This window comes from Musca autumnalis, unplaced genomic scaffold, assembly GCF_047663935.1.
Source record: "Musca autumnalis isolate F117 unplaced genomic scaffold, ASM4766393v1 scaffold_2, whole genome shotgun sequence".
NCBI classification, from domain to species: Eukaryota; Metazoa; Arthropoda; class Insecta; order Diptera; family Muscidae; genus Musca; species Musca autumnalis.
The window spans coordinates 235,817,679-235,842,468 of NW_027411755.1; the positions used below are offsets into that span (position 1 = coordinate 235,817,679).

Sequence of the window (24,790 nt, forward strand, 5' to 3'; positions counted from 1 at the left end):
GGGGCATCTACTCTACAGTAGACGACCCTATGGGCCATCTACTCTACAGTAGACGATCCTACGGGCCATCTACTCTACAGTAGACGACCCTATGGACCATCTACTCTACAGTAGACGACCCTATGGGCCATGTATTCTACAGTAGACGACCCTATGGGCCATCTACTCTACAGTAGACGACCCTATGGGCCATCTACTCTACAGTAGACGACCCTATGGGCCATCTACTCTACAGTAGACGACCCTATGGGCCATCTACTCTACAGTAGACGACCCTATGGGCCATCTACTCTACAGTAGACGACCCTATGGGCCATCTACTCTACAGTAGACGACCCTATGGGCCATCTACTCTACAGTAGACGACCCTATGGGCCATCTACTCTACAGTAGACGATCTTATGGGCCATCTACTCTACGGTAGACGACCCTATGGGCCATCTACTCTACTGTAGAGGACCCTATGGGCCATCTACTCTACGGTAGATGACCCTATGGGCCATCTACTCTACGGTAGAGGACCCTGTGGGCCATCTACTCTACGGTAGAGGATCCTATGGGCCATCTACTCTACAGTAGGCGACCCTATGGGCCATCTACTCTACAGTAGACGACCTTATGGGTCATAACGGTAGACGAACCTATGGGCCATCTACTCTACAGTAGGCGACCCTATGGGCCATCTACTCTACAGTAGACGACCTTATGGGTCATAACGGTAGACGAACCTATGGACCATCTACTCTACAGTAGACGACCCTATGGGCAATCTACTCTACAGTAGACGACACTATGGGTCATCTACTCTACAGTAGACGACCCTATGGGCCATCTACTCTACAGTAGACGACCCTTTGGGCCATCTACTCTACAGCAGACGATCCTATGTGCCATCTACTCTACAGTAGACGCCCCTATGGATCATCTACTCTACAGTAGACGACCCTATGGGCCATCTACTCTACAGTAGACGATTCTATGGGCCATTTACTCTACAGTAGACGACCCTATGCGTCATCTACTCTGCAATAGACGACACTATGGGCCATCTACTCTACAGTGGACGACCCTTGGGCCATCTACTCTACAGTAAACGACCCTATGGGCCATCTACTCTACGGTAGAGGACCCTATGGGCCATCTACTCTACGGTAGAGGACCCTGTGGGCCATCTACTCTACGGTAGAGGATCCTATGGGCCATCTACTCTACAGTAGGCGACCCTATGGGCCATCTACTCTACAGTAGACGACCTTATGGGTCATAACGGTAGACGAACCTATGGGCCATCTACTCTACAGTAGGCGACCCTATGGGCCATCTACTCTACAGTAGGCGACCCTATGGGCCATCTACTCTACAGTAGACGACCTTATGGGTCATAACGGTAGACGAACCTATGGACCATCTACTCTACAGTAGACGACCCTATGGGCAATCTACTCTACAGTAGACGACCCTATGGGCCATCTACTCTACGGTAGAGGACCCTATGTGCCATCTACTCTACAGTAGACGACCCTATGGGCCATCCACTCTACAGTAGACGACCCTATGGGCCATCTACTCTACAGTAGACGACCCTATGGGCCATCTACTCTACAGTAGACGACCCTAGGGGCCATCTACTCTACAGTAGACGACCCTATGGGCCATCTACTCTACAGTAGACGACCCTAGGGGCCATCTACCCTATAGTAGACGACACTAACCTAACGGTAGACGACTCTAACGGTAGACGACCCCATGGGCCATCTACTACAGTAGGCGACCCTATGGGACATCCGAGTCAATCCGGTGCACAGAATCGACCGTCGAATCGAAAACGTACAAAATTATAAAAATATCCCGATTCATTCCAAAGTGATGGCATGTTAACCATGGCGCCACCCTTATAAATTACCTCGTGTCTTGTTCATTACCTCAAAAGCAACTGAAAATTCAGGCTGCTGTCATAGCGACTATGCCAACTGTAATAACTCTGAGCATTAAAAGTTATTATACCCTACACCACTATGTGGGGAGGGTATTATAAGTTGGTTTTGGCCAAAAAGTTTGTAACGCATCGAAATAATGGTCGTAGACCCATACTTATATATATCAAAATGAATGTCTCGACGAGCTGAGTCGATCTGGCTATGTGTGTCCGTCCGTCCGTCCGTCCGTCCGTCCGTCTGTCCGTCTGTCCGTCTGTCCATCTAAACCTTGTAATCACGCTACAGGCCGCAATTTTGATCGGATCGTCACGAAATTTTGGATGTTGATGGGGGTCCCGGAGGGGAAGAAGCCTATTGATTTTGGTGATGGTCGGATAATATTTAGGGGTCGGAAAGGGCAAAAAACTTAGGTGGATAAAAAGACAACGTTTTTTTCCAAAGCGAATATCTCAGCTTCTATATGGGGTATACCAAAAGCAAAGCCTGACAATGAAAGCAGAAAATATCACCTTTCTAATGATGTAAAGTAGGTGCTCGTAGGTGATCAAACAACGAAGATATCGCAATAGTAGAAAATAAAACCCCAATTTTCATTTTTGCGATTTTAATTATATTGACAAATATCACAGCTTTGGTTGAAAATTTTCCAAAAGCAAAGCCTGACTATGAAAGTAGAAGATCCCGTCTTTACAATGATGCAAACTAGGTCGGCGTTGGTAACCAAATAACGGAGATATCGCAATAGTCGGTAATACATCCCATTTTTCTATTTTTTTGGAAATCACGCTACAGGTCGCAATATTGATCGGATCGTCACGAAAATTTCAGGGTTAATGGGGGTCTCACAGATGAAGAAGCATATTGATTTTGGTGATGGTCGGATGATATTTAGGGGTCGGAATGGGCAAACACTTATTTGGAGAAAAGTCAACATTTTATTTCAAAGCCAATATGTCTGTTTCTTTTAGAGGTATATCGAAAGCAAAACCTGGAAAGGAAAGTAGAAAATATCACCTTTACAACGGTGTAAAGCAGGTTGTCGTAGGTGGTCAAATAGCAAAGATATGACAATAGCCGATAATGCATCCCATTTTCGGATTTTTTTGTAATCACGCTACAGGTCGCAATTTTGATCGGATGGTCACGAAATTTTGGGGGTTAATGGGGGTCCCACAGAGAAAGAAGCCTACTGATTTTAATGATGGATAATATTTAGGGATCGGAATGGGCAAAAACTCATTCGGAGACAAATTCAAAGTTTTATTCTTTGTGAATATATTGGCTTTTAGTAGGGGTATTCCAACGGCAAAACCTGTCAATGGAAGAAGAAAATATTACCTTTACATTGGCGTAAAGCAGGTTGGCGAAGGTGATCAAACAAGGGAGATACCACAATAGTCGGTAATGCATCCAATTTTTCCATTTTTTGCAATCAAGGTACAGGTCGTAATTTTGATCGGATGGTCACGAAAGTTTGATTGCTTATGGGGGTCCAGAGAGAAAGAGGCATATTATTTTTGGTGGTAGTCGGATTATATTCCCTAAAAGAAATGTTTACCAGTGAAAACCTTATGCACAGGGCTAGTGGTGTAGGGTATCACATGGTCGGCCCCGTCCCGACTATAGCCTTTGCTCACTTGTTAAACTTACATCCTTTATCAGTGTCATGGTGGTGGGATGGTCACCCATTTGTTTTTCCAATTTTTGAATGATGCGATACATATTTGCCACCTCCGACTCAATTTCATCGGGGTCAAATGCTCCCACTTGGGCATTCATCCACAGATCATACTTATCCATAAACTCTTGCCCCGCATCAAACAGCGTCTTATAGGGCTTCAGCTGGTCATGTGCTTTCTTACGTATAAAATATTGTGATAGATCCCAACCGTATGAAGTTTCCTCTTCATTGATTCGATCAATGGTATCCATGGCCATAACCAAACGATTGTCCAGAATATTTGCTTTCCGCTTATATTTGGCCAGTTGCTTTATATCACCCCATTCATCATAGGTTTGTACCTGATCAAAGTAGGTTTGGAGTTCTCTACGGAAACTATCAATTCGCTTCTTTAGAAGTTCTTGATATTCAATGGTCTTATCGGCAATGATAACGCGATGATCCTCAAATATTGAGGGTAATTTAAGATACCATTGAAAGGTGTTGGAATTGTTTTTAATTTGCAGAGGGGAATACAACGTGTGATCCATTAACCACAAGATGTGGCCCATGTTGACTCTTAGTCTTTGTTCCATTTCGGGCACCACATTCTCCTCGGTATTGATGACATATGCCTTAAGGCTCATTAGCTCGGCCGTATCCTTGGGTATGGTCAAGGCCTTCTTGGCAATAGACTCATATTCCTTACCCAATTTAGAAATTTTATTTTGCTGATCATTGACCATGTGGTTGAGCAGCTGCTCCTGCATATACCTTCCAAAACTTTCTAAATTTCCAATAAATTTCTCTCTATGGAACTCATAGAGACCCATGCGTATAACACCCCATATGTCACGGGAAATTTTATCCTCTTTGTCACGATATTCATGGACCATTTGACAGAAGGCTTCAAATTCAGGTTGGGCTGATATGAATTTTGATACCCGTTCCGCATCACGACCATTCATCAAATCAATATATTCATCGAAATCTTGTAGACGCAACTCAGGGCCAATCCTCTCCTCTTCGAGTAGGGCACAAATTCGGTTTCGGGTTTCGGCAATTAAGGACTCGGGAATGGCAGGAGTCAAAATGAGTTTGTCGGAGATTTTTAAATCCGTGTAAAGTTTGCTCTCAATTCTGGGCAAGTTTTGTACCGCCAAGACAATGGACTCGATTATGCGCACCATTTCACTTTGGAACTTGGAGAAGTTTGGATTGAAAACAATCACATCTTCGTCTTCCAACATTAAAGAGATTTTAAAGCCAGGGTTTGATTTCTGAAAGGAAAAATAGATAAAAATCATCCATGGTCTGAAAAACTTCTCTTACCGCATAATCGCAAATAAAATCCGCAAAGCGATTTAAACTTCTTATGCACATATCCTCCAGTTGTTGAGTCATCAAGGCCGCCACACAATTATAGAAACGTTGTATAAGCCTGGTTTTGCGTACATCCGGCAGCTGGCCACGATTACTGGCCCTCAAGAGAATGGCATGGATCTCCCCATACCACTCATTTTCCAGCATATTTTTGGCCTGGTCCACATGACGACCCACCGTGTACTGGAAAAAAGTCATTGAGAATTGTTTCAAAGCAACTAATTCCATTATTCCATTACTTACAGCAAATTCAAACAACTCAAATGGTGTCGAGACCTTGGATAATTCTCGAGCATCCACCAATGTGATTTCCTTGTATTTGGTATTCCACAATTCCAAAATATGGGCCACAGAGCGATGTATGCAGAATAGGGTTCTCTTGAGGCGGCAACGATTTTCATCATAACTGAAAATGGGAAAGGATTTTTTAAGGATAATTTTTCAACCACATGGAAACGTGGATTTTTTAAAGAATATTTTTGAGGCACCATCAGACCAAGGAACGTAAATTTTTTTAAGAATATTTTTTGAGGCACCATCTGACCAAGGAACGTGGATTTTTTAAAGAATATTTTTTGAGGCACCATCAGACCAAGGAACGTGGATTTTTTAAAGAATATTTTTTGAGGCACCATCAGACCAAGGAACGTGGATTTTTTATAGAATATTTTTTGAGGCACCATCAGACCAAGGAACGTGGATTTTTTAAAGAATATTTTTTGAGGCACCATCAGACTAAGGAACGTGGATTTTTAAAAGAATATTTTTTGAGGCACCATCAGACCAAGGAACGTGGATTTTTTAACGAATATTTTTTGAGACAACATCCACCCAAGAATCGTGGATTTTTTAAAGAATATTTTTTGAGCCACCATCAGACCAACAAACGTGGATTTTTTAAACAATATTTTTTGAGCCACCATCAGACCAACAAACGTGGATTTTTTAAACAATATTTTTTGAGGCACCATCTGACCAAGAAACGGATTTTTTAAAGAATATTTTTTGAGGCACCATCTGACCAAGAAACGTGGATTTTTTAAACAATATTTTTTGAGGCACCATCTGACCAAGAAACGGATTTTTTAAAGATTTTTTAAAGAATATTTTTTGAGGCACCATCTGACCAAGAAACGTGGATTTTTTAAACAATATTTTTTTAAGCACCATCAGACCAAGAAACGTGGATTTTTTAAAGAATATTTTTTGAGGCACTATCAGACCAACAAACGTGGATTTTTTAAAGAATATTTTTTGAGGCACCATCAGACCAACAAACGTGGATTTTTTAAAGAATATTTTTTGAGGCACCATCAGACCAACAAACGTGGATTTTTTAAAGAATATTTTTTGAGGCACCATCAGACCAACAAACGTGGATTTTTTAAAGAATATTTTTTGAGGCACCATCAGACCAACAAACGTGGATTTTTTAAAGAATATTTTTTGAGGCACCATCAGACCAACAAACGTGGATTTTTTAAAGAATATTTTTTGAGGCACCATCAGACCAACAAACGTGGATTTTTTAAAGAATATTTTTTGAGGCACCATCAGACCAAGAAACGTGGATTTTTTAAAGAATATTTTTTGAGGCACCATCAGACCAAGAAACGTGGATTTTTTAAAGAATATTTTTTGAGGCACCATCAGACCAAGAAACGTGGATTTTTTAAAGAATATTTTTTGAGGCACCATCAGACCAAGAAACGTGGATTTTTTAAAGAATATTTTTTGAGGCACCATCAGACCAAGAAACGTGGATTTTTTAAAGAATATTTTTTGAGGCACCATCAGACCAAGAAACGTGGATTTTTTAAAGAATATTTTTTGAGGCACCATCAGACCAAGAAACGTGGATTTTTTAAAGAATATTTTTTGAGGCACCATCAGACCAAGAAACGTGGATTTTTTAAAGAATATTTTTTGAGGCACCATCAGACCAAGAAACGTGGATTTTTTAAAGAATATTTTTTGAGGCACCATCAGACCAAGAAACGTGGATTTTTTAAAGAATATTTTTTGAGGCACCATCAGACCAAGAAACGTGGATTTTTTAAAGAATATTTTTTGAGGCACCATCAGACCAAGAAACGTGGATTTTTTAAAGAATATTTTTTGAGGCACCATCAGACCAAGAAACGTGGATTTTTTAAAGAATATTTTTTGAGGCACCATCAGACCAAGAAACGTGGATTTTTTAAAGAATATTTTTTGAGGCACCATCAGACCAAGAAACGTGGATTTTTTAAAGAATATTTTTTGAGGCACCATCAGACCAAGAAACGTGGATTTTTTAAAGAATATTTTTTGAGGCACCATCAGACCAAGAAACGTGGATTTTTTAAAGAATATTTTTTGAGGCACCATCAGACCAAGAAACGTGGATTTTTTAAAGAATTTTTTTTGAGGCACCATCAGACCAAGAAACGTGGATTTTTTAAAGAATATTTTTTGAGGCACCATCAGACCAAGAAACGTGGATTTTTTAAAGAATATTTTTTGAGGCACCATCAGACCAAGAAACGTGGATTTTTTAAAGAATATTTTTTGAGGCACCATCAGACCAAGAAACGCGGATTTTTTAAAGAATATTTTTTGAGGCACCATCAGACCAAGAAACGCGGATTTTTTAAAGAATATTTTTTGAGGCGCCATCCGACCAAAAAACGTGGATTTTTTAAAGAATATTTTTTGAGGCAACATCAGACCAAGAAACGTGGATTTTTTAAAGAAACATTTTTGAGGCACCATCAGACCAAGAAACGTGGATTTTTCAAAGAAACATTTTTGAGGCGCCATCGGACCAAGAAACGTGGATTTTTTAAAGAAACATTTTTGAGGCACCATCAGACCAAGAAACGTGGATTTTTTATAGAAACATTTTTGAGGCACCATCAGACCAAGAAACGTGGATTTTTTAAAGAATATTTTTTGAGGCACCATCAGACCAAGAGACGTGGATTTTTTAAAGAATATTTTTTGAGGCACCATCAGACCAAGAAACGTGGATTTTTTAAAGAATATTTTTTGAGGCTCCATCAGACCAAGAAACGTGGATTTTTTAAAGAATATTTTTTGAGGCACCATCAGACCAAGAAACGTGGATTTTTTAAAGAATATTTTTTGAGGCACCATCAGACCAAAAAACGTGGATTTTTTAAAGAATATTTTTTGAGGCACCATCAGACCAAGAAACGTGGATTTTTTAAAGAATATTTTTTGAGGCACCATCTGACCAAGAAACTTGGATGTTTTAAAGAATTTTTTTGAGGCACCATCAGACCAAGAAACGTGGATTTTTTTAAAGAATAGTTTTTGAGACACCATCTACAAGTTCTCAATGGTTTTCCATTAAATTGTATGCCCCTCCTTGCCATTCTTGCTACCCTAAAGACTTACCGATATCTCCATTTATTCGACATTGCATTGACTTCTTTCCGCTCCTTTGTCAATTCAAGTTTTGTTTCCTTTTTGAGGTTTGCCAAAGAATTCTGTAAAACAAAATCCACCACTGCTTTCTTCATGGAAAATATATAATCGGATTTGATTTCATTGATATTCTCTGTCAGAGCTGTTTCCCATTTATTTAGGACCGGTGGAATTTGACTTTTAATTCTGCAAGAGAAGACAGAGGGGAAAGCAAGGAGTAGAAGAAGATTTTAACGAACCAATTATACGCTAATCATTAGATTAATTTTCCAACAAAGTCAATGCCAATAACGCATCAAATTCCGCTTTTGAGCGCTATCTCTCCCTCTCTCTAACCTGTTTAAAACTTTTTTGCTCATTGGTGATACGTGGATGGTATCGATGCCATGCTTAATGTAGTAGTAATAACGTAACACCTCCTTTTCCTGCTGATTGGGAAATTCTCCCTCCCAATCCATGGTAGCTGCATCATCTTCATCGGTCATGGTGGTGGCGTTGGCCTCCTCATCATCTTTACGGGCAATTAATTCTACCAACTTTTTGCGAAAGTTTTCTCGTTCCAAGCGCATTTGCATGTATGAAGGACGTCCTGCAAAGAATGTGAGTAAGGTAAGAGGGGCAACAGGGGAGCAAATAGTGTTGTTTTGGCATTAAAGAAGGTAACAAGTTTTGTTGGTCTTTGTTCTGTTCTTTGTGGTGGTAATCACCCAATGGAACTTTAAACGTTAGTTCGTTTAAATGTTTAGACATTGGGGCTGATGATGATTCTGCTGCTGATGACGACCACAAAGGAATAATGCCAAAACAAAAAAATCTAAACTTTGGAAAGGACCAACTTTTGCTTCTTATCCTACTTTCAACTTCACCAGCAGATGTTTCTGCCAGTAGTTTCTCTTTCCAAATAATTCTACTAATGTACTTACTTTCTTTTTTCTTCTTCTTGTTTGTTGGCACCTTTCGTTTAGGACGCATATCTCGGGTATGACATAGCAAACTCTCAGGTATGGTAGTTGACAACATTCGCCCATCTAATATTTCACTTGTACACTCCGGCATATTCAATTCGTACCAGAGGCGTCTTGCATTATAGGCAGGATTGGCCTTGGATTGCAAAATACTTTGGAGAACATCTGGTTTGGGGCGATTATAGACAAATTTTTGTTTGGAACAGGGGCGTTTGATGGAACTTGTGGTTCCTCCACTGGTGCTGCTACTGGCATGTTGGGAGCTGAAGTATTTTGGTTGTGCTGGAAGAAAATCAATTGAATAAAGGGCCTTTATTTGTTTTCAAAAGTTCTAAGATAATAGGAGACATTGAATATTTTTCGACACCCCCAAAATTGGTGATCAAATAAAAATGCGAAATTCTATAGCCTTAGGATAATCTACTTCGCTTTCGTTCAAAACTTTTGCTATTTCGTTTTCCAAATTGATGCCTTCAAAGAGAAATCAATTGAAATCAACTATATCTCACAACAAACTGCAGCCAAACGAAAAAAATTGCCTCGGTTGGACGATATATCGTATGCTCTCTTTACACATTGCCATCTATATTTGAAGTTAAGAGTAATAGTTAACACTAGCCAGGACAACAACCGAGCTATTTTGGTACCGAACTTTAATAACACCAGCATAGTGAACAGTGTTACCACATACATATTTTATTTACATGCAGTATGGCGTTTTTTTTACCCCACACCTTTTCCCAGGCAATTTTTCAATTGTAATGACGGATATCACAGCTTTGCTTGGGGATCATCAAAAAGCAAAGCCTAAGTATGAAAGTAGAAAATCCCACCTTTACAATGATGCAAAGTAGGCTGGCGCCCCGACCGAAGAGAAAGATGAACAGACAAAGGATATATTCTACGAGCGCCTAGAGAGAGCATATGACCGCTGCCCTGACCATGACGTTAAGATTGTTCTAGGAGATTTTAATGCTAAAATTGGGAGAGAAAATATCTTTGGTCCCACGATCGGGAAGTTCAGCCTTCATGAGGCAACATCCGACAACGGAATGAGGCTAATCGATTTTGCAGCGGCAAAAAACATTGTAGTGAGCAGTACCAGATTCCAACACCTCGTCATACACAAGGCCACGTGGATATCCCCAGATGGGAAAACAAGAAACCAGATTGATCATGTTGTGATAGACGGAAGACACTCGTCCAGTGTGTTAGATGTCCGATCGGTTCGAGGAGCGAACATCGATTCGGACCACTTCCTTGTAGCAGCAAAGGTACGCACTCGCCTTAATGCTGCCGCAAAAGTACAAACACAACAGATAGCACAAGCCTATTCCGCTCAACTGACTCACATGCTGGAAGACGGCACTGCTTGTCCCGATAATGTGGAAGCGCAGTGGCAAAGAATAGCCCACTCACTTGCCGCAAAATCTAACTAATCTAACTAATTTTACGGCACTTAGTGGCGTAAAATCTGTGCTTGGGTACCAAACCACCACCTAAAAATCTATGGTACGATCAGGAGTGCCGTAAGGCTACTAAAGATAAGAACGCGGCATACAGATCAACCCTGCATTCAGTAGCAACACGAAGCGCGAAAGAAAAATATCGTATTTTCAGAAGAAAAACGAAAGAGCAAGAAAAACATGAGCGTGAGAAACTCGAGATGTTCAGGAGTCAGAATGAAGTCCGCAAATTTTACCAGAGGGTAATACCCTAGACAGACGGCAGAGTTAATTTGCATTAAAAATTCCTTAATTTGAATTAACTTTTTACCCTGACAGACGATAGTTTCTGCATTTATGAAACAGCTGTTTGTGTTGTTTGTTTGTACCCAGCAGACCATTTCATAAAGTTTTACAAAAGTTCGTCAAATATGAGAAACAAATATACTTTCTACCATTGACATTTTCACCACGATAATGCAAAAATAAATTAAATTTATTCGCGATATTTTTGAATCCTTTTAATATTAAAAAAATGTCGCAAAACTCTAAAGGAGCATTTGAAGAAGATATTATTTTCGATAGAATTGGTATGGTGGGTAATGAAATGCTTGTGAAAATAAAAATTTTAAAAATAGATTTGATCTATTCTATTCGAGAAAGACCACTGCTTATTTGAAAGAAACGCGAAAATGTCTGATTTGTTTTCCTTTTTTATTTTCTTAAACATGGAAATTTGACAAAAGACAATTGATTTTCAATGCAAATTGTGTCTCAGAGCATGAATATGCTCTCTCTCCTACATGAATATGGGCTCTCTTTTACAGCATTGCCATATTGAAATACCTAAATTCAGTTTAAATTTCCTTTGATTTTGTGCATTAAGAATGTGGATAATATACGAATTAATTTGAATTAAGACAGTTAATGCAAATTAACGCTGCCGTCTGTCTAGGGTATAAAACACCAGACTGAAGGGTATGGTGCAGGCACATTCTCCTGCAAAGATCATGAAGGGAATCTGGTAACTGATACAGATAGCGTACTCAGGATCTGAAAGAAGCATTTCATGAAGCTCTCAAAGTAGAAACACAATGAAATACGCCGCTTAATCACGCTCAGTTTCATGTAAAAAACTAAAGGCAAAGTTCTACCTAATTCAAATTAATTAGACAGCATTTGAATTAGGTAGTACTTGGCCTTTAATCTTTGTCATGAAACTGAGCGTGAAAAAAGCGGCGTATTTCATTCTGTTCACACCTTCAAGGTAGAAACACAATGAAATACGCCGCTTTTTCACGCTCAGTTTCATGTAAAAGATTAAAGGCCAAGTACTACCTAATTCAAATGAATTAGGTAGCATTTGAAATAGGTAGTACTTGGCCTTTAATCCTTTACATGAAACTGAGCGTGAAAAAAGCGGCGTATTTCATTGTGTTTCTACCTTAACCCTGCGTTTACAAATGACAGGACAGTTGACTTCATGTATTGATTGTCAAAATCCTACAACTTGCCTGTGTGACGTAGGCGTCCAGACAACTGCGAAAACAGTTGTAAAATTATGAATGAAAATCACCGATTTCTTTTTGTTTTCCGTTTACATATTTTGTTTTGTACATATTCTTTTGTTTTCAGCACATTTGAATTATCATCTCACTTCTTTTTCACAAAAATTTCAAAAATTTACCAACCCGGCTGTCTGTGAAAAAGTGATGGACAGCTGAGAGACAAACGTCAAATGTATGCATGTGTTAGTAAATCAGAGTTGTATGTGAAGACAAATTGTCTGGTGTAAACGCCTAGTAAGTCTGCTCCCAATCGCATACAAAGTGCTGTCGAGTGTGCTGTGTAAACGTTTAAAACCCATGGTCAATAACATAATCGGGTCATACTAATGCGGTTTAAGACCTGGTAAATCGACAATTGACCAAATCTTCAAACTGCGCCAAATACTGGAGAAGACCCACGAAAGACAGATCGACACATGCCACCTGTTCGTCGACTATAAGGCCGCTTTCGACAGCCAAAACGTGTTTCAAGCCATGTCTGAGTTTGGCATCCCTGCAAAACTTATAAGATTATGCAGGATGACATTGGCTAATACAAGATCAGCTGTTAAAGTAGGAAAGAACCTCTCGGAACCTTTTGAAACAAAACGAGGTTTCAGGCAAGGTGACAGCCTATCATGTGACCTATTTAACATTCTATTGGAAAAGGTCATACGAGAAGCGAATGTATATATACCGATAGAGATAAAAATAGCACTATATACAATAAGGATATAATGTTACTGGCCTAAGCAGACGATATTGATATAAAGCTGTTAACACATCCAACGTTTGAGTAAAGTTTTGTGTCATTTCTGATAGATGAATGACACAAAACTTTACTCAAACGTTGGATGTGTTTAGGGCTTTATAGGTCGTTCAACAGCCACCTTTGCGAAAATTGAAAAAGAGTCTGCCAAAGTGGGTCTGGCAGTCAACGGCGATAAGACAAAGTTTATGGTATCAACACGCAAGACGTCCAGTAGACTCAGACCAACTGTTGATGTTCAGAACTACAATTTTGAGGTAGTAAATGACTTTATTTACCTCGGCACCGCCATGAATAAAGCGAACAACATCAGTTTTGAAATCAAAAGAAGAATAATATTGGCCAACAGATGCTACTTTGGTCTAAGTAAACGGTTTTAAAGTAAAACCCCTCTCGTCAAACAAAACTTTAAGGCCTGCGTACATAAGCTGCCTTGCCTGCTTACCTTGCTTACTTCTGATAAAAGAATAAAAAAGAAAAGGGCAACCCAGTTCGAAATGTCCTCGGCCTTCTTTATTCTTTTATTTTTATTATGTCAAAAATTAAGCAAGAAAGCAAGGCAATCAGGCAGAGCAGCTTATGTACGCAGGCCTTAAGGGCTGGGTACATAAGCTGCATTGCTTTTCGTTGCTTCATTTTTGACTAATAAAAATATATGAATAAAGAAGGCCGAGCAAATTTCGAACTGGGTTATCCTTTTTTCTTTTATCAGAAGCAAGCAAGGTAAGGCCGCCATCAGACCATCTGCTTTTTCACATGTATGTTGTCACTTTGGGTATACTAATATACAGAACAGCTGATGTCATACATGTAAAAAGGAGATGGTGTGATGGCGGCCTAAGCAGGCGCGGAAACTTATGTACCCAGGCCTTTACACTCTACCAGACACTGATACTACCCGTACTTAAGTATAGATCTGAAGCATGAGTACTTGCGAAAGCTGATGGGGCAGAACTTGGTGTGTTTGAGAGAAAAATTCTTCGATAGATTTATGGACCAATATCCATTGACGGTGAATACCGACGTCGTATGAACCACGAGCTATACCAGCCGACCGAGTTAAAGTTTCATCATGTGGTAGTTTTACTACGGTTCAAGAAAGAATGGTGGAAAAGGACATCAAAGGAATTGTGTTAGAAGATGTCATTTACCAGATATGACTTAGAGGTAGTTTACACTATCTATCAATGTCATATGACACGAAATAAAAACATTCCATATCTACCCACGCAGGCAATGCGGAGACGTAATTTTATTACATTTTTGCTGGTGTGGACGCACAAAGTAAATATCGTAAGGAAAATCCCCAATATTGCACATATTAGCGACTATATAATGGTTGAAAATTTCATGTCATATGACATTTACATATAGTGTAAACTACCCCTTAAGCAAGAATGCTATGTTTCTTACCCTGCGTTTACATATGACAGGACAGTTGAGTTCATGTATTGATTGTCAAAATCCCACAACTTGCCTGTGTGACGTAGGCGTCCCGTCCCGAAACAGCAAAAACAGTTCTAAAATTTTGAATGAAAATCGTCGATTTATTTTTGTTTTCCGTTCACACGTTTTGTTTTTGTTCATGTTTTTTGTTTTCAACATATTTCAATTATTATTTCACTTATTTTTACAAAAAATGTCTAAAACTTGTTAACCCGGCTGTCTGTGAAAAAATGATGTACAGCTGGGAGACAAACGACAATTGTAGTAAATCAGAGTTGTATTTAAAGACAAACTGTCTGGTGTAAACGCCTAGTTATGTGTCGAGGCTCTTTAGAAACTTCACCTACGACGAAAATTTCCTTTTTGGCTCTTTATATAATCACGAAGGTTTTCATCTCCAAAAGGAATTTTCTACCCCCCAGACTTTGAGTTTCAACTATTATGGTTCAGTTTGCCCTATGTATGTATATATTAAAACCGGATGGTGAAAACCATGGTACAATCACTAGAATGTAGGACATAGCAAACAGCTGATTACAATATTTTCTATTGGTTTGCATCATGGTGCAAGAAAGAAGGTGATACAAAAATACCAACTGATGTCTTCATTTGCTGCCAAAACATATTTTGAATAAAAAAAAAATAAATAAAAAAATAACAAAGTCCCAATTTACATTAGGCGAGTTTACTTGCGGCAATTGTCAGTTATGCCTCACCTCTCTGTCCTACAAAATGACAATTGCCGCAAGTAAACTCGCCCAATGTAAATTGGGACAAATATTTCACTTTTATAAATAACAAATATTTCACCATGTTCATGCTTCGCGAAGAATATTTTGTCGTTTTCTTCGACATTTTGTGGATATTTCGCGGAAAAAATTTTGACAGAAAATGAAGACTACCGCCTGAATTCGTCCGAATTAGCCTTTTGGATCACCTTGTTAAATAAAGAAAAATTGAAACTTTGTCCTTTATTCATCTACCAGAAATGGCACAAAACTCTACTCAAACGTTGGATGTGTTTAGGGCTTTACTTCAGTGCAAAACTTGTCACGTGAGAGCAATTTCCACAGTTCACTCTTTTGCTACTTGTACTAATAAAAAAGTAAAGGAACAAAGCAAGTTCTCAGTCACAGAACTCTCCAAAAATATATCCAAACGCGCTCTCTTTTACTGAACAATTCAGTAAAAATTTGTACGAATTTGTACAAATTTTTCTGTTATCGTACAGACATATTAAGAAACTTGTACGTGAAAGAACAAAGCTTGCATCACCTTCCTTCTTGCAACATGTTTTTTTTTTTTTTTTTTTTTGGAACATTCCTAGTTTGACTATAATTTGAAATTTTCACCATAGATAGATCTCGATGCTCTGATTACGAAAATATAAAATTTTGCCGGAGATCATAACCGGTTATCCCGTTATTTTAATCAAAAGTACGGGTAAAAACCCGGATATATAATCGGGTTTTCTGAACCGATATGGTTATCAAAAGAAAGCTTAGGAAAACACCTATCCAAAAATGTAATGCAACAGCTGCATATAAACCGGTTACACATAACATTCCCATATGTAAATCAATTAAAAATTCTTGGGATAATATTTGAGAAAAACTACCGCTGGAAAACCCAGTTGTTAAGACTAAAGCATAGTACACACGGTCCAACAAAACTGACAGTCAACGTACTTTTACGGCAATTTTCTGGCAAATAAAAACTTTTTGTTAGCTAAAAATGATTGAAATACAACATTTAAGGTATAATTTAGTGATTAGGAAAGTAATTATTCAGCTAGACTTTGATATTAACGAAATAGACCTCGATGACTGTCAGTTTTGTTGGACCGTGTGTACTATGCTTAAAGAAGGATCTTATACCTAGATCAAATATAATCAAATATCTCTTCAACAAAAGCTATGCTCATATTAACACACCCACATACCTAGTAAAAACACTTGTGTTAAGCAAAATAGATTACGGTTTCTATCTTTTCGGCAACAGTCCCAAATCTTCATTAAAATACATTCAGTCGGTTTACCATGGATGTGTTAGATCCAGCATATATGCATATCGTACAACGCCTTTGGAAGAAAGGTACCTTGAAATAAAGAACAGATTATTACCTAAAATTCTCTCCACAACATCTTTAGTAATTAATCAAGATGTAAAAAAAGTAATCGCATCGAAAAGGAAGCCCAAAGTTCCATCTATAATATATGAATGTGATAAAAATGATGTCTTAAATTTTGCTGATAAAACTGAAAGCTATACTATACAGCTGAAGCCCAGCTGGTGGTAACATAATGTGTCAATTGCATTGAATTTATGTCAAATTTTGACATCTTATGTTACCAAAAACGACAGTTGCTGCTACCTCCTTATTGTATCATGGTAGTGAGTAATGTTGGAAAAGTTCTGACATCGAAAATATTGTCTAATTATTGTTCAACGTTAACGGCAGAAGTAGCAGGTATTACTCGACGCCATAAACAAAAAGAAGCCAAAAGAACCAAAAATAAAACGTTAATTCCATCAGACAGCCTGTCGGCGATGAAATGTATAGCCAATATTTCAAATACAAAGTGGTCTGCTATCAACAAAATCAGAGACGCCCTAATATCCAGTAATCAAAACATTAAACTATTATGGATCCCTGGCCATGTTGGTATATCAGGAAATTTATTCGCAAATATCGCGGCAAAAAATTCATGCAAAGCACCTCTTATTTTTAATAAACTACGTCAACTACATAAGGACAACATGAGCAACTTTTGTCATTATCACTACACTGAAATAAATCCACTTAACAATGCCGCCTTATGCTAAGTTTACATTTACGAAATCCACTCGATTTCATCTGTCAATTCCATAGCTCAAACGTCAAATGAAATCTCATTTGAAATTCATTGAATTTTATTTGACGTTTAAAGGGTTGTTTACACCATCTATCAATGTCGTATGAGATGCCAAATTTTCTACCTGCGAATGTTGTACACATAGTGTAACCACTATGAAAATTTTCATCTATCAAAATGATTTGGCAACTCATATGTAAATTTTTCATTTAGGGAGCGCTCTATTTGATACGGCATTCTCGTATGTAAACATAAATTTATCTGCTGTTTTCTGACATTCTCAAACAAAAAATGAAAAACAAAATCTTTTAAAAAAGAAAATGGAAAGGTATGTATATTTAAATATTCAGTGAAGTAAATAAATGGCGTTTATAATGTTACTTTCAGATTGATTGGTCGAAAGAAGCAGTCTTTGAAATGATTGTTTGGTGGCAAAAACATGAATGCCTCTACTCTACTCCAAACACCAATTCTACCATTTCAGTTTTCTTCAACCAAAATTAAAATTTGCGCAAAATTGCAACTCAACAATAAATGTAAATAATGACAAAAACAGCTGTTTTTATATTTTTAGGTTATGTCATACGAAAATAACACGTACAGGTATGAACGCACAAATTGAAAGTTGTATGGATGACGCCAATTTTGACAAACATACAGAATGTCGAATGGGTGAAAGAAATGGCAGCTCATATGACATTGATAGATGGTGTAAACAGCCCTTAACCTATGGATTTGACAGATGAAATCGAGTGGATTTCGTAAATGTAAACATAGCATTATAGTACGTTTATATCATGGTACAATAATACAGGTAGCATTATCATGCCAGCTGATGGTAACATAATGTGTCAACTGCATTGAATTGATGTCAAATTTTGACACCTTATGTTACCAACAATTGCCGATGCGGCTACCTGTGTATTTGTACCATGGTTTATATATAACCGGATTTAACAAACCCACTGGGTTTCAAATGTCAATTCCTTTGTGTATACTGCAAAGTTTACACTTCCGCTCTAAAATCCACTGGATTTCACGAAATCCTGAAATACATCCCGGTGTTTACACTTATTTTTTTGTTGATTTCAAACATATCACAATGATCAAGGTAGATGCATATGCGCAGCTGATCGAACATGAATTTTCAAAACAAGTTGTTGCATGGTATAAGTAAAGAGGTAGATTTAAATGAAAAAAATCTATAGAACCCTTGTTTTTCCTGAATTCCTAAAACTTCAAAATTAAGCAACAAGTGGGTTTGTTTACAACACCAATTGTGAGCATTTTGTAAAATTCGCGAAAAATGAATAAAGGACCAATGTTTCTCCACATAATCAAGTTGTGGATATGATGTTTGTTTGTTTCAATGATATCCTGACGAATTATTTCCATACAAATGCTCCAAAAATAATTTTAAAAATCATTGAATTCGATTCTTTTTAAAATTGTTTGACATATTATTCAAACACCACACACACATACACAGTTTGTGTATAATATTTTGAAGTTTTAGGAATACTCGAATGAAAAAAATTAAATTGACATAAAGCTTTGGCTAACCTTTCTTATTAAACCATGAGTTGTTGTAAATTGAATTAGTCATCAAAAATATACGAAAATATAGAACTTTACAACTTTATTTCGAAAATTATCGTAAAATTATCTATATATCGTATTAATTGTGTATAGTAATAACAAATAAAAAAATAAAAAATAATTTTATCGTTGAGACATCATAATAATAAATTTTGATAGATAAAAGCTGTGTTCAGAACTTGCAGCAGTTTTCCCGTTTAGTGCTAAAAATGCGTTCCCGTACTCCGAAGTTTAGCAAGACTTGCACTTCTCTTTAAACAAAAACAGCGCCGAATAACACCCTATTCTCCTGTTTTTTGCCATACAATTTTGGCATAGTAGAAACTAGCAACATGTTCATTATCATCTGAATACGATAGCTGATACGTTGATTTGCTGCAGTTTTTGCAATTTCCGTATTTTTTTCGTTCCATTTCCAATTTTTGACAATTCGCTCTTTTTTCTAACATTACCATTAAAAAAGTACAATAACACACTGAAAAATAGCCTTGTGACAAAGAAATTTAATATTTTTTTCACATTGTTTACAAATTTTGATACTAAAATTTTTTGTTGCATCAATTGACCATCTACCTTGTTTATTGTGATACGTGAAAAGTGTTGCAACTTTTGGTACTTTTTCAGGCAATAACAGGGTTGTATATCATGTGTACTGCGATTTCGATGTTGATTTCGCTGAAATCACGAAATGAGATGATTTCATTTTTGTATGCGAAATCATGATAATTTTTGCTTGATTCCGCGCGAAATCACGAAACGCCTTCGAAATCACGAAAAGACGCCGAATGTAAACCAAACATACGTCAAATAAATCGTCATTGAGAAGGTTAACCCTGCAAAAAGGCTATAATATAAACATAGTCTTATATCCCACCAACATTGACAAAAAGAAAATCAAGGTCTTCTCCCGATTACGTATGGGTCACACCATATTAACACATGGACACCTAATGAATAGGAATATTGACAACAGATGCCCAAAACGTGGCGAAATGGTCAGCATTAAACATATTCTCGAAACATGCAGATATCTATCTCACCAACAAAGAACCATTCTAAAAAGCCAAGGATTGGAAATACTTAATAATATTAACATCCAAAATATAAATTGTTTATTTCAATATATTAAGCAAAATAATTTAATTATTTAAAAATTATACGAACGCAATGTATCAGCTGATGGCCTTTGTAGCTAATGCTGAATCTTCTTGTATATTAGTCTTACATTTACTATAAGCCTAATTATTCATAAATAAATTACATCTTAACATAAAATAAATCATTAAAAAGGTGTTATTTTAAGCTTTCATTTGATACCCATAAAAAATCCGGTTATATATCCGGTTTTTTACCGGTACTTTCGGTGCAAATAATCGTATAACCGGTTATGATCGCCGATAAAATTGTATATTTTCGTAAAAAGGGCATCAAGATCTATCTATGGTAAAAATTTCAGATTTATCCGACAGTTATAGCTAAACTAGGAATAAGCCGTTTTGTGTTTTGTTATTATTGCAGTGGCGCATTGCTGAAATCTACCACCTAAATAAGTTAGCATCACTGTTTAATGTCAAATGAAAACATACATATGTTTTATTTTCTCTCGCTCTTTTCATTAACCGGCTGATTCTCTCACGTTATGAAAAGCAACTTGCTCTCTCTCTTTCAAAACGTGTGGCTGTCAAAAAAAAATCTTATTGTGCAACACAGAAATCAAAAGTACGAATTTATAATAAATTTAATAATTTACAAAAAATTCAGTTAAAAGAAATAATAATTTAGCGAATAGTCTTACCAGAATCCGAACGACGTTTCATTGTATCAAAATCGTTAGAAAATATAGCGTTTGAAGTGTTATTTCACTGGGAAAAGTTCAAATTGGTCGACACTTCCATTAAGGAGGAAAATGCAATTCACCGTTTATCTCTTGTTTTTCACTATTTGTTTAAAAAATATCCTTTTTTGAAGTTAAAATGTTATTTTATTTATTTTTTAACTGAATTGTTATTTCTTTTCTGACTTCAACTTGACGAGTTTTTCCTTGTATTGTATTTTATATTGATTTTTGTTGTTTGTTTTTCTATTTTTCACCTTGGAAACCAGGCAGTGCCGGAAAATTTGTATTTCAGCACTAAGGAAAACACAAGTAGTGAAGCATCAATCAACAAGTTTGTCGTCCAGAGTTACTAGTCGCAGTCAGTCATAATAATGGTTGTTTTCCAACAGTTCACCAGATTCCTTCATACCACACGTGCCGTCTACGCCAGTGCTGAGAAAAGTGCTTTGGCTGCGCTGAGAAAAAAGACCGGCTATACATTTGCCAATTGCAAGAAGGCATTGGAATTACACAATAATGATATTAATTTGGTAAGTGTACATCCTTTAAATTCTAGTTGGTTATATTAGGACACAAGATTTTGAAGCGATCTCATGATTTTTTAAAGGTAAAGCCCAAAACATCTTCTAATAGATGACCATAACGCCCCCAAAGAAGCCATAAGGTCTCTTCAAAAAAGTCCAAAAGGGATTTTCAGAAGCAGAAAACATATTAAACATAGAAGTCCTAAAGATATTGTCCAAACACACCATAAGGTTTCCTCAAAGAAGATTAAAAGGTCTTCGTACGGACGCCCAAGAAGTCTTCTCATACAAGGGCAAAAGGTCTTCTCAAAACACACAATAAAGGCAATAGATGTTCTAATAGTTGACCAAACGATCTTCTCATATTCAACCAAATACTAGCCTCAAAGAATATTAAAAGGTTTCCCTATAGAAGTTTGAAAGATCTACCCATAGAACACCTACAAGACTTTTAATAGAACAACAAAAAGGTCATCTCATATCACACCAAAGTATTTTCTCATAGAAGACTGAAAAAGATATGTTCATTAAAAGACCAAACAATTTTCTCAGTAAAGCCCTAAAGGTATTCCCATAAGGGTCCCAAAGGCCTCTTATAGATGACCATAAGGTGTACTTATAGATGCCTATACCTGAATCTCTTCAGATATTATTCTCATCCAAAAATAATTAAATTTATTTCTCTTTTTTTCAGGCCGAGAAATGGTTGAAGGAACAAGCTCAAAGTCTTGGCTGGTCCAAGGCGACCAAATTGGCAGAACGGGCCACAGCTCAAGGTTTAGTAGGTGTATTGGTGCGTGGCAATATTGGTGCCATGGTGGAAGTTAATTGTGAAACCGATTTTGTTGCTCGTAACGAAAATTTCAAAAATTTCGTGGATCATGTTTCGCGAGTCTGTGCCCAGTACACTGAGTTGACACAGTTCGATGGCGACCTATGGAAGGTAAGTAGAAGAAGAATCATTTAAATAATCATAACGAAGTTAATAAGCTTTTTTTCTATTTTAGTCCGGTTTTGAAGCTGAAGCATTGAAAAATCTCAAAACACCCGATGGAAAATCCCTGGCCGATCATTTGGCCCTGTTGATTGGCACAGTTGGTGAAAATGCCTCTATTAAACGAGCCATTTGCTTCAAAGTCAGCAATGATTTGCAACTTTCCGGTTATGCCCATCCTCAGACAACGTCCGCCATATGCCCACAAAATGTTACACAGTTGGGTAAATATGGTGCCATTGTTGCATTCCGTGGTAATAAAATCGATGAAGAACTACAGAAAAATCTCTGCCAACACATTGTTGGTTTGAATCCCAAGAAAGTCGGTGAGGAGGGTAAAGATGAACCAAATGCCAATAAGGATGAGGAAACATGTCTGATACATCAGGAGTACCTTATCGATGATGATAAGACTGTTGGTGAGGTTTTGAAGGAGAACAATGTTGCCATTATTGATTATCAACGTTTCGAATGTGGCGAAGTGGCAACAAATGATGACTTGGAACAAGCCAAAATGAGCAATTGACAAATGCGACAGGGCATTGTTATAAAGGGCAGCCATGGGCCAGAGATGGAGAATTAAAATTTAGTTTTTATTGGCAGATAACATAACATAGTAATTCTATAAAATTATTTAAACCCTGCGCTTTTTTTCCATTCAATGTTGTTGTTAAAGATTACATATGTATATGAATAAATCTATTGTAGCTATTAAAATACAATGTTGAACTAAAGAATATTTTGTCAAGACCATCAGACCAAGAACACCATCAAACACCGTGGATTTTTTTAAAGAATATTTTTTCAACCACGTGGATTTTTTAACGAATATTTTTCCAACTACTTGGATTTTTTAAAGAAAATTTTTCAAAAGCGTGGATTTTTTAAAGAATATTTTTTCAACAACGTGGATTTTTTAAAGAATATTTTTTCAACAACGTGGATTTTTTTAAAGAATATTTTTTCAACAACGTGGATTTTTTTAAAGAATATTTTTTCAACAACGTGGATTTTTTTTTAAAGAATATTTTTTCAACAACTTGGATTTTTTTAAAGAATATTTTTTCAACAACGTGGATTTTTTTAAAGAATATTTTTTCAACAACGTGGATTTTTTTAAAGAATATTTTTTCAACAACGTGGATTTTTTAACGAATATTTTTCCAACAACGTGGATTTTTTAAAGAATATTTTTCCAACAACGTGGATTTGTTAAAGAATAATTTTCCAACAACGTGGATTTTTTTAAAGAATATTTTTCAACAACGTGGATTTTTTTAAAGAATCTTTTTCAACAACTTGGATTTTTTAAAGAATATTTTTTAAACAACGTTGATGTTTTAAAGAATATTTTTTCAACAACGTGGATTTTTTAAAAGAATATTTTTTCAGCAACGTGGATTTTTTAAAGAAAATTTTTTCAACAACGTGGATCTTTTAAAGAATATTTTTTCAACAACGTGGATTTTTTAAAGAATATTTTTTCAACAACGTGGATTTTTTAAAGAATATTTTTTCAACAACGTGGATTTTTTAAAGAACATTTTTTCAACAACGTGGATTTTTTAAAGAATATTTTTTCAACAACGTGGATTTTTTAAAGAATATTTTTTCAACAACGTGGATTTTTTAAAGAATATTTTTTCAACAACGTGGATTTTTTAAAGAATATTTTTTCAACAACGTGGATTTTTTAAAGAATATTTTTTCAACAACGTGGATTTTTTAAAAAATATTTTTTCAACAACGTGGATTTTTTAAAGAATATTTTTACAACAACGTGGATTTTTTAAAGAATATTTTTTCAACAACGTGCATTTTTTAAAGAATATTTTTTCAACAACGTGGATTTTTTAAAGAACATTTTTTCAACAACGTGGATTTTTTAAAGAATATTTTTTCAACAACGTGGATTTTTTAAAGAATATTTTTTTCAACAACGTGGATTTTTTATTCAAACAAAGTGGATTTTTTAAAGAATATTTTTTCAAACCACTTGAATTTTTAAATGAATATTTTTTTAAAGAATGTTTTTCAAACAACTTGGATTTTTTAATTAATATTTTTCCAAACAACGTGGATTTTTTAAAGAATATTTTTTCAAACAACTAGGTTTTTTTAATGAATATTTTTTAAACAACGTGGATTTTTTAAAGAATATTTTTTCGTCGACCATCAGACCAAGAAACGTGGATTTTTTTAAAGAATATTTTTTTCATCGACCATCAGACCATGAAACGTGGATTTTTTAAAGAATATTTTTTCATCGACCATCAGACCAAGAAACGTGGATTTTTTAAAGAATATTTTTTCATCGACCATCAGACCAAGAAACGTGGATTTTTTAAAGAATATTTTTTCATCGACCATCAGACCAAGAAACGTGGATTTTTTAAA

The 24,790-nt window shown here is 36.4% G+C and overlaps 2 protein-coding genes across 2 annotated transcripts in view; one reads left to right on the top strand and one right to left on the bottom strand.

Moving 5' to 3' along the window:
• Positions 1-21,086, bottom strand: part of Dhc36C (Dynein heavy chain at 36C) — a 179,390-nt gene extending 158,304 nt beyond the window's left edge. Inside the window, exons 1-7 of the mRNA XM_073971035.1 lie at positions 20,834-21,086; positions 9,336-9,659; positions 8,749-9,001; positions 8,383-8,598; positions 5,224-5,386; positions 4,930-5,163; positions 3,588-4,877 (exon numbers count right to left, since the gene is read on the bottom strand). Coding sequence (XP_073827136.1) covers positions 3,588-4,877; positions 4,930-5,163; positions 5,224-5,386; positions 8,383-8,598; positions 8,749-9,001; positions 9,336-9,659; positions 20,834-20,855 — 2,502 coding nt within the window. The 5' untranslated portion in view covers positions 20,856-21,086. The remainder of the gene's footprint in view (positions 1-3,587; positions 4,878-4,929; positions 5,164-5,223; positions 5,387-8,382; positions 8,599-8,748; positions 9,002-9,335; positions 9,660-20,833) is intronic.
• mEFTs (elongation factor Ts, mitochondrial) lies at positions 20,656-23,127 on the top strand. The gene is made up of 4 exons (XM_073971038.1): positions 20,656-20,757; positions 21,142-21,405; positions 22,094-22,342; positions 22,407-23,127. Exons 2-4 carry the CDS (start codon positions 21,247-21,249, stop codon positions 22,917-22,919), a joined length of 921 nt encoding a protein of 306 aa, XP_073827139.1. The 5' UTR covers positions 20,656-20,757; positions 21,142-21,246; the 3' UTR covers positions 22,920-23,127.
• Positions 23,128-24,790: the final 1,663 nt, after the last annotated feature.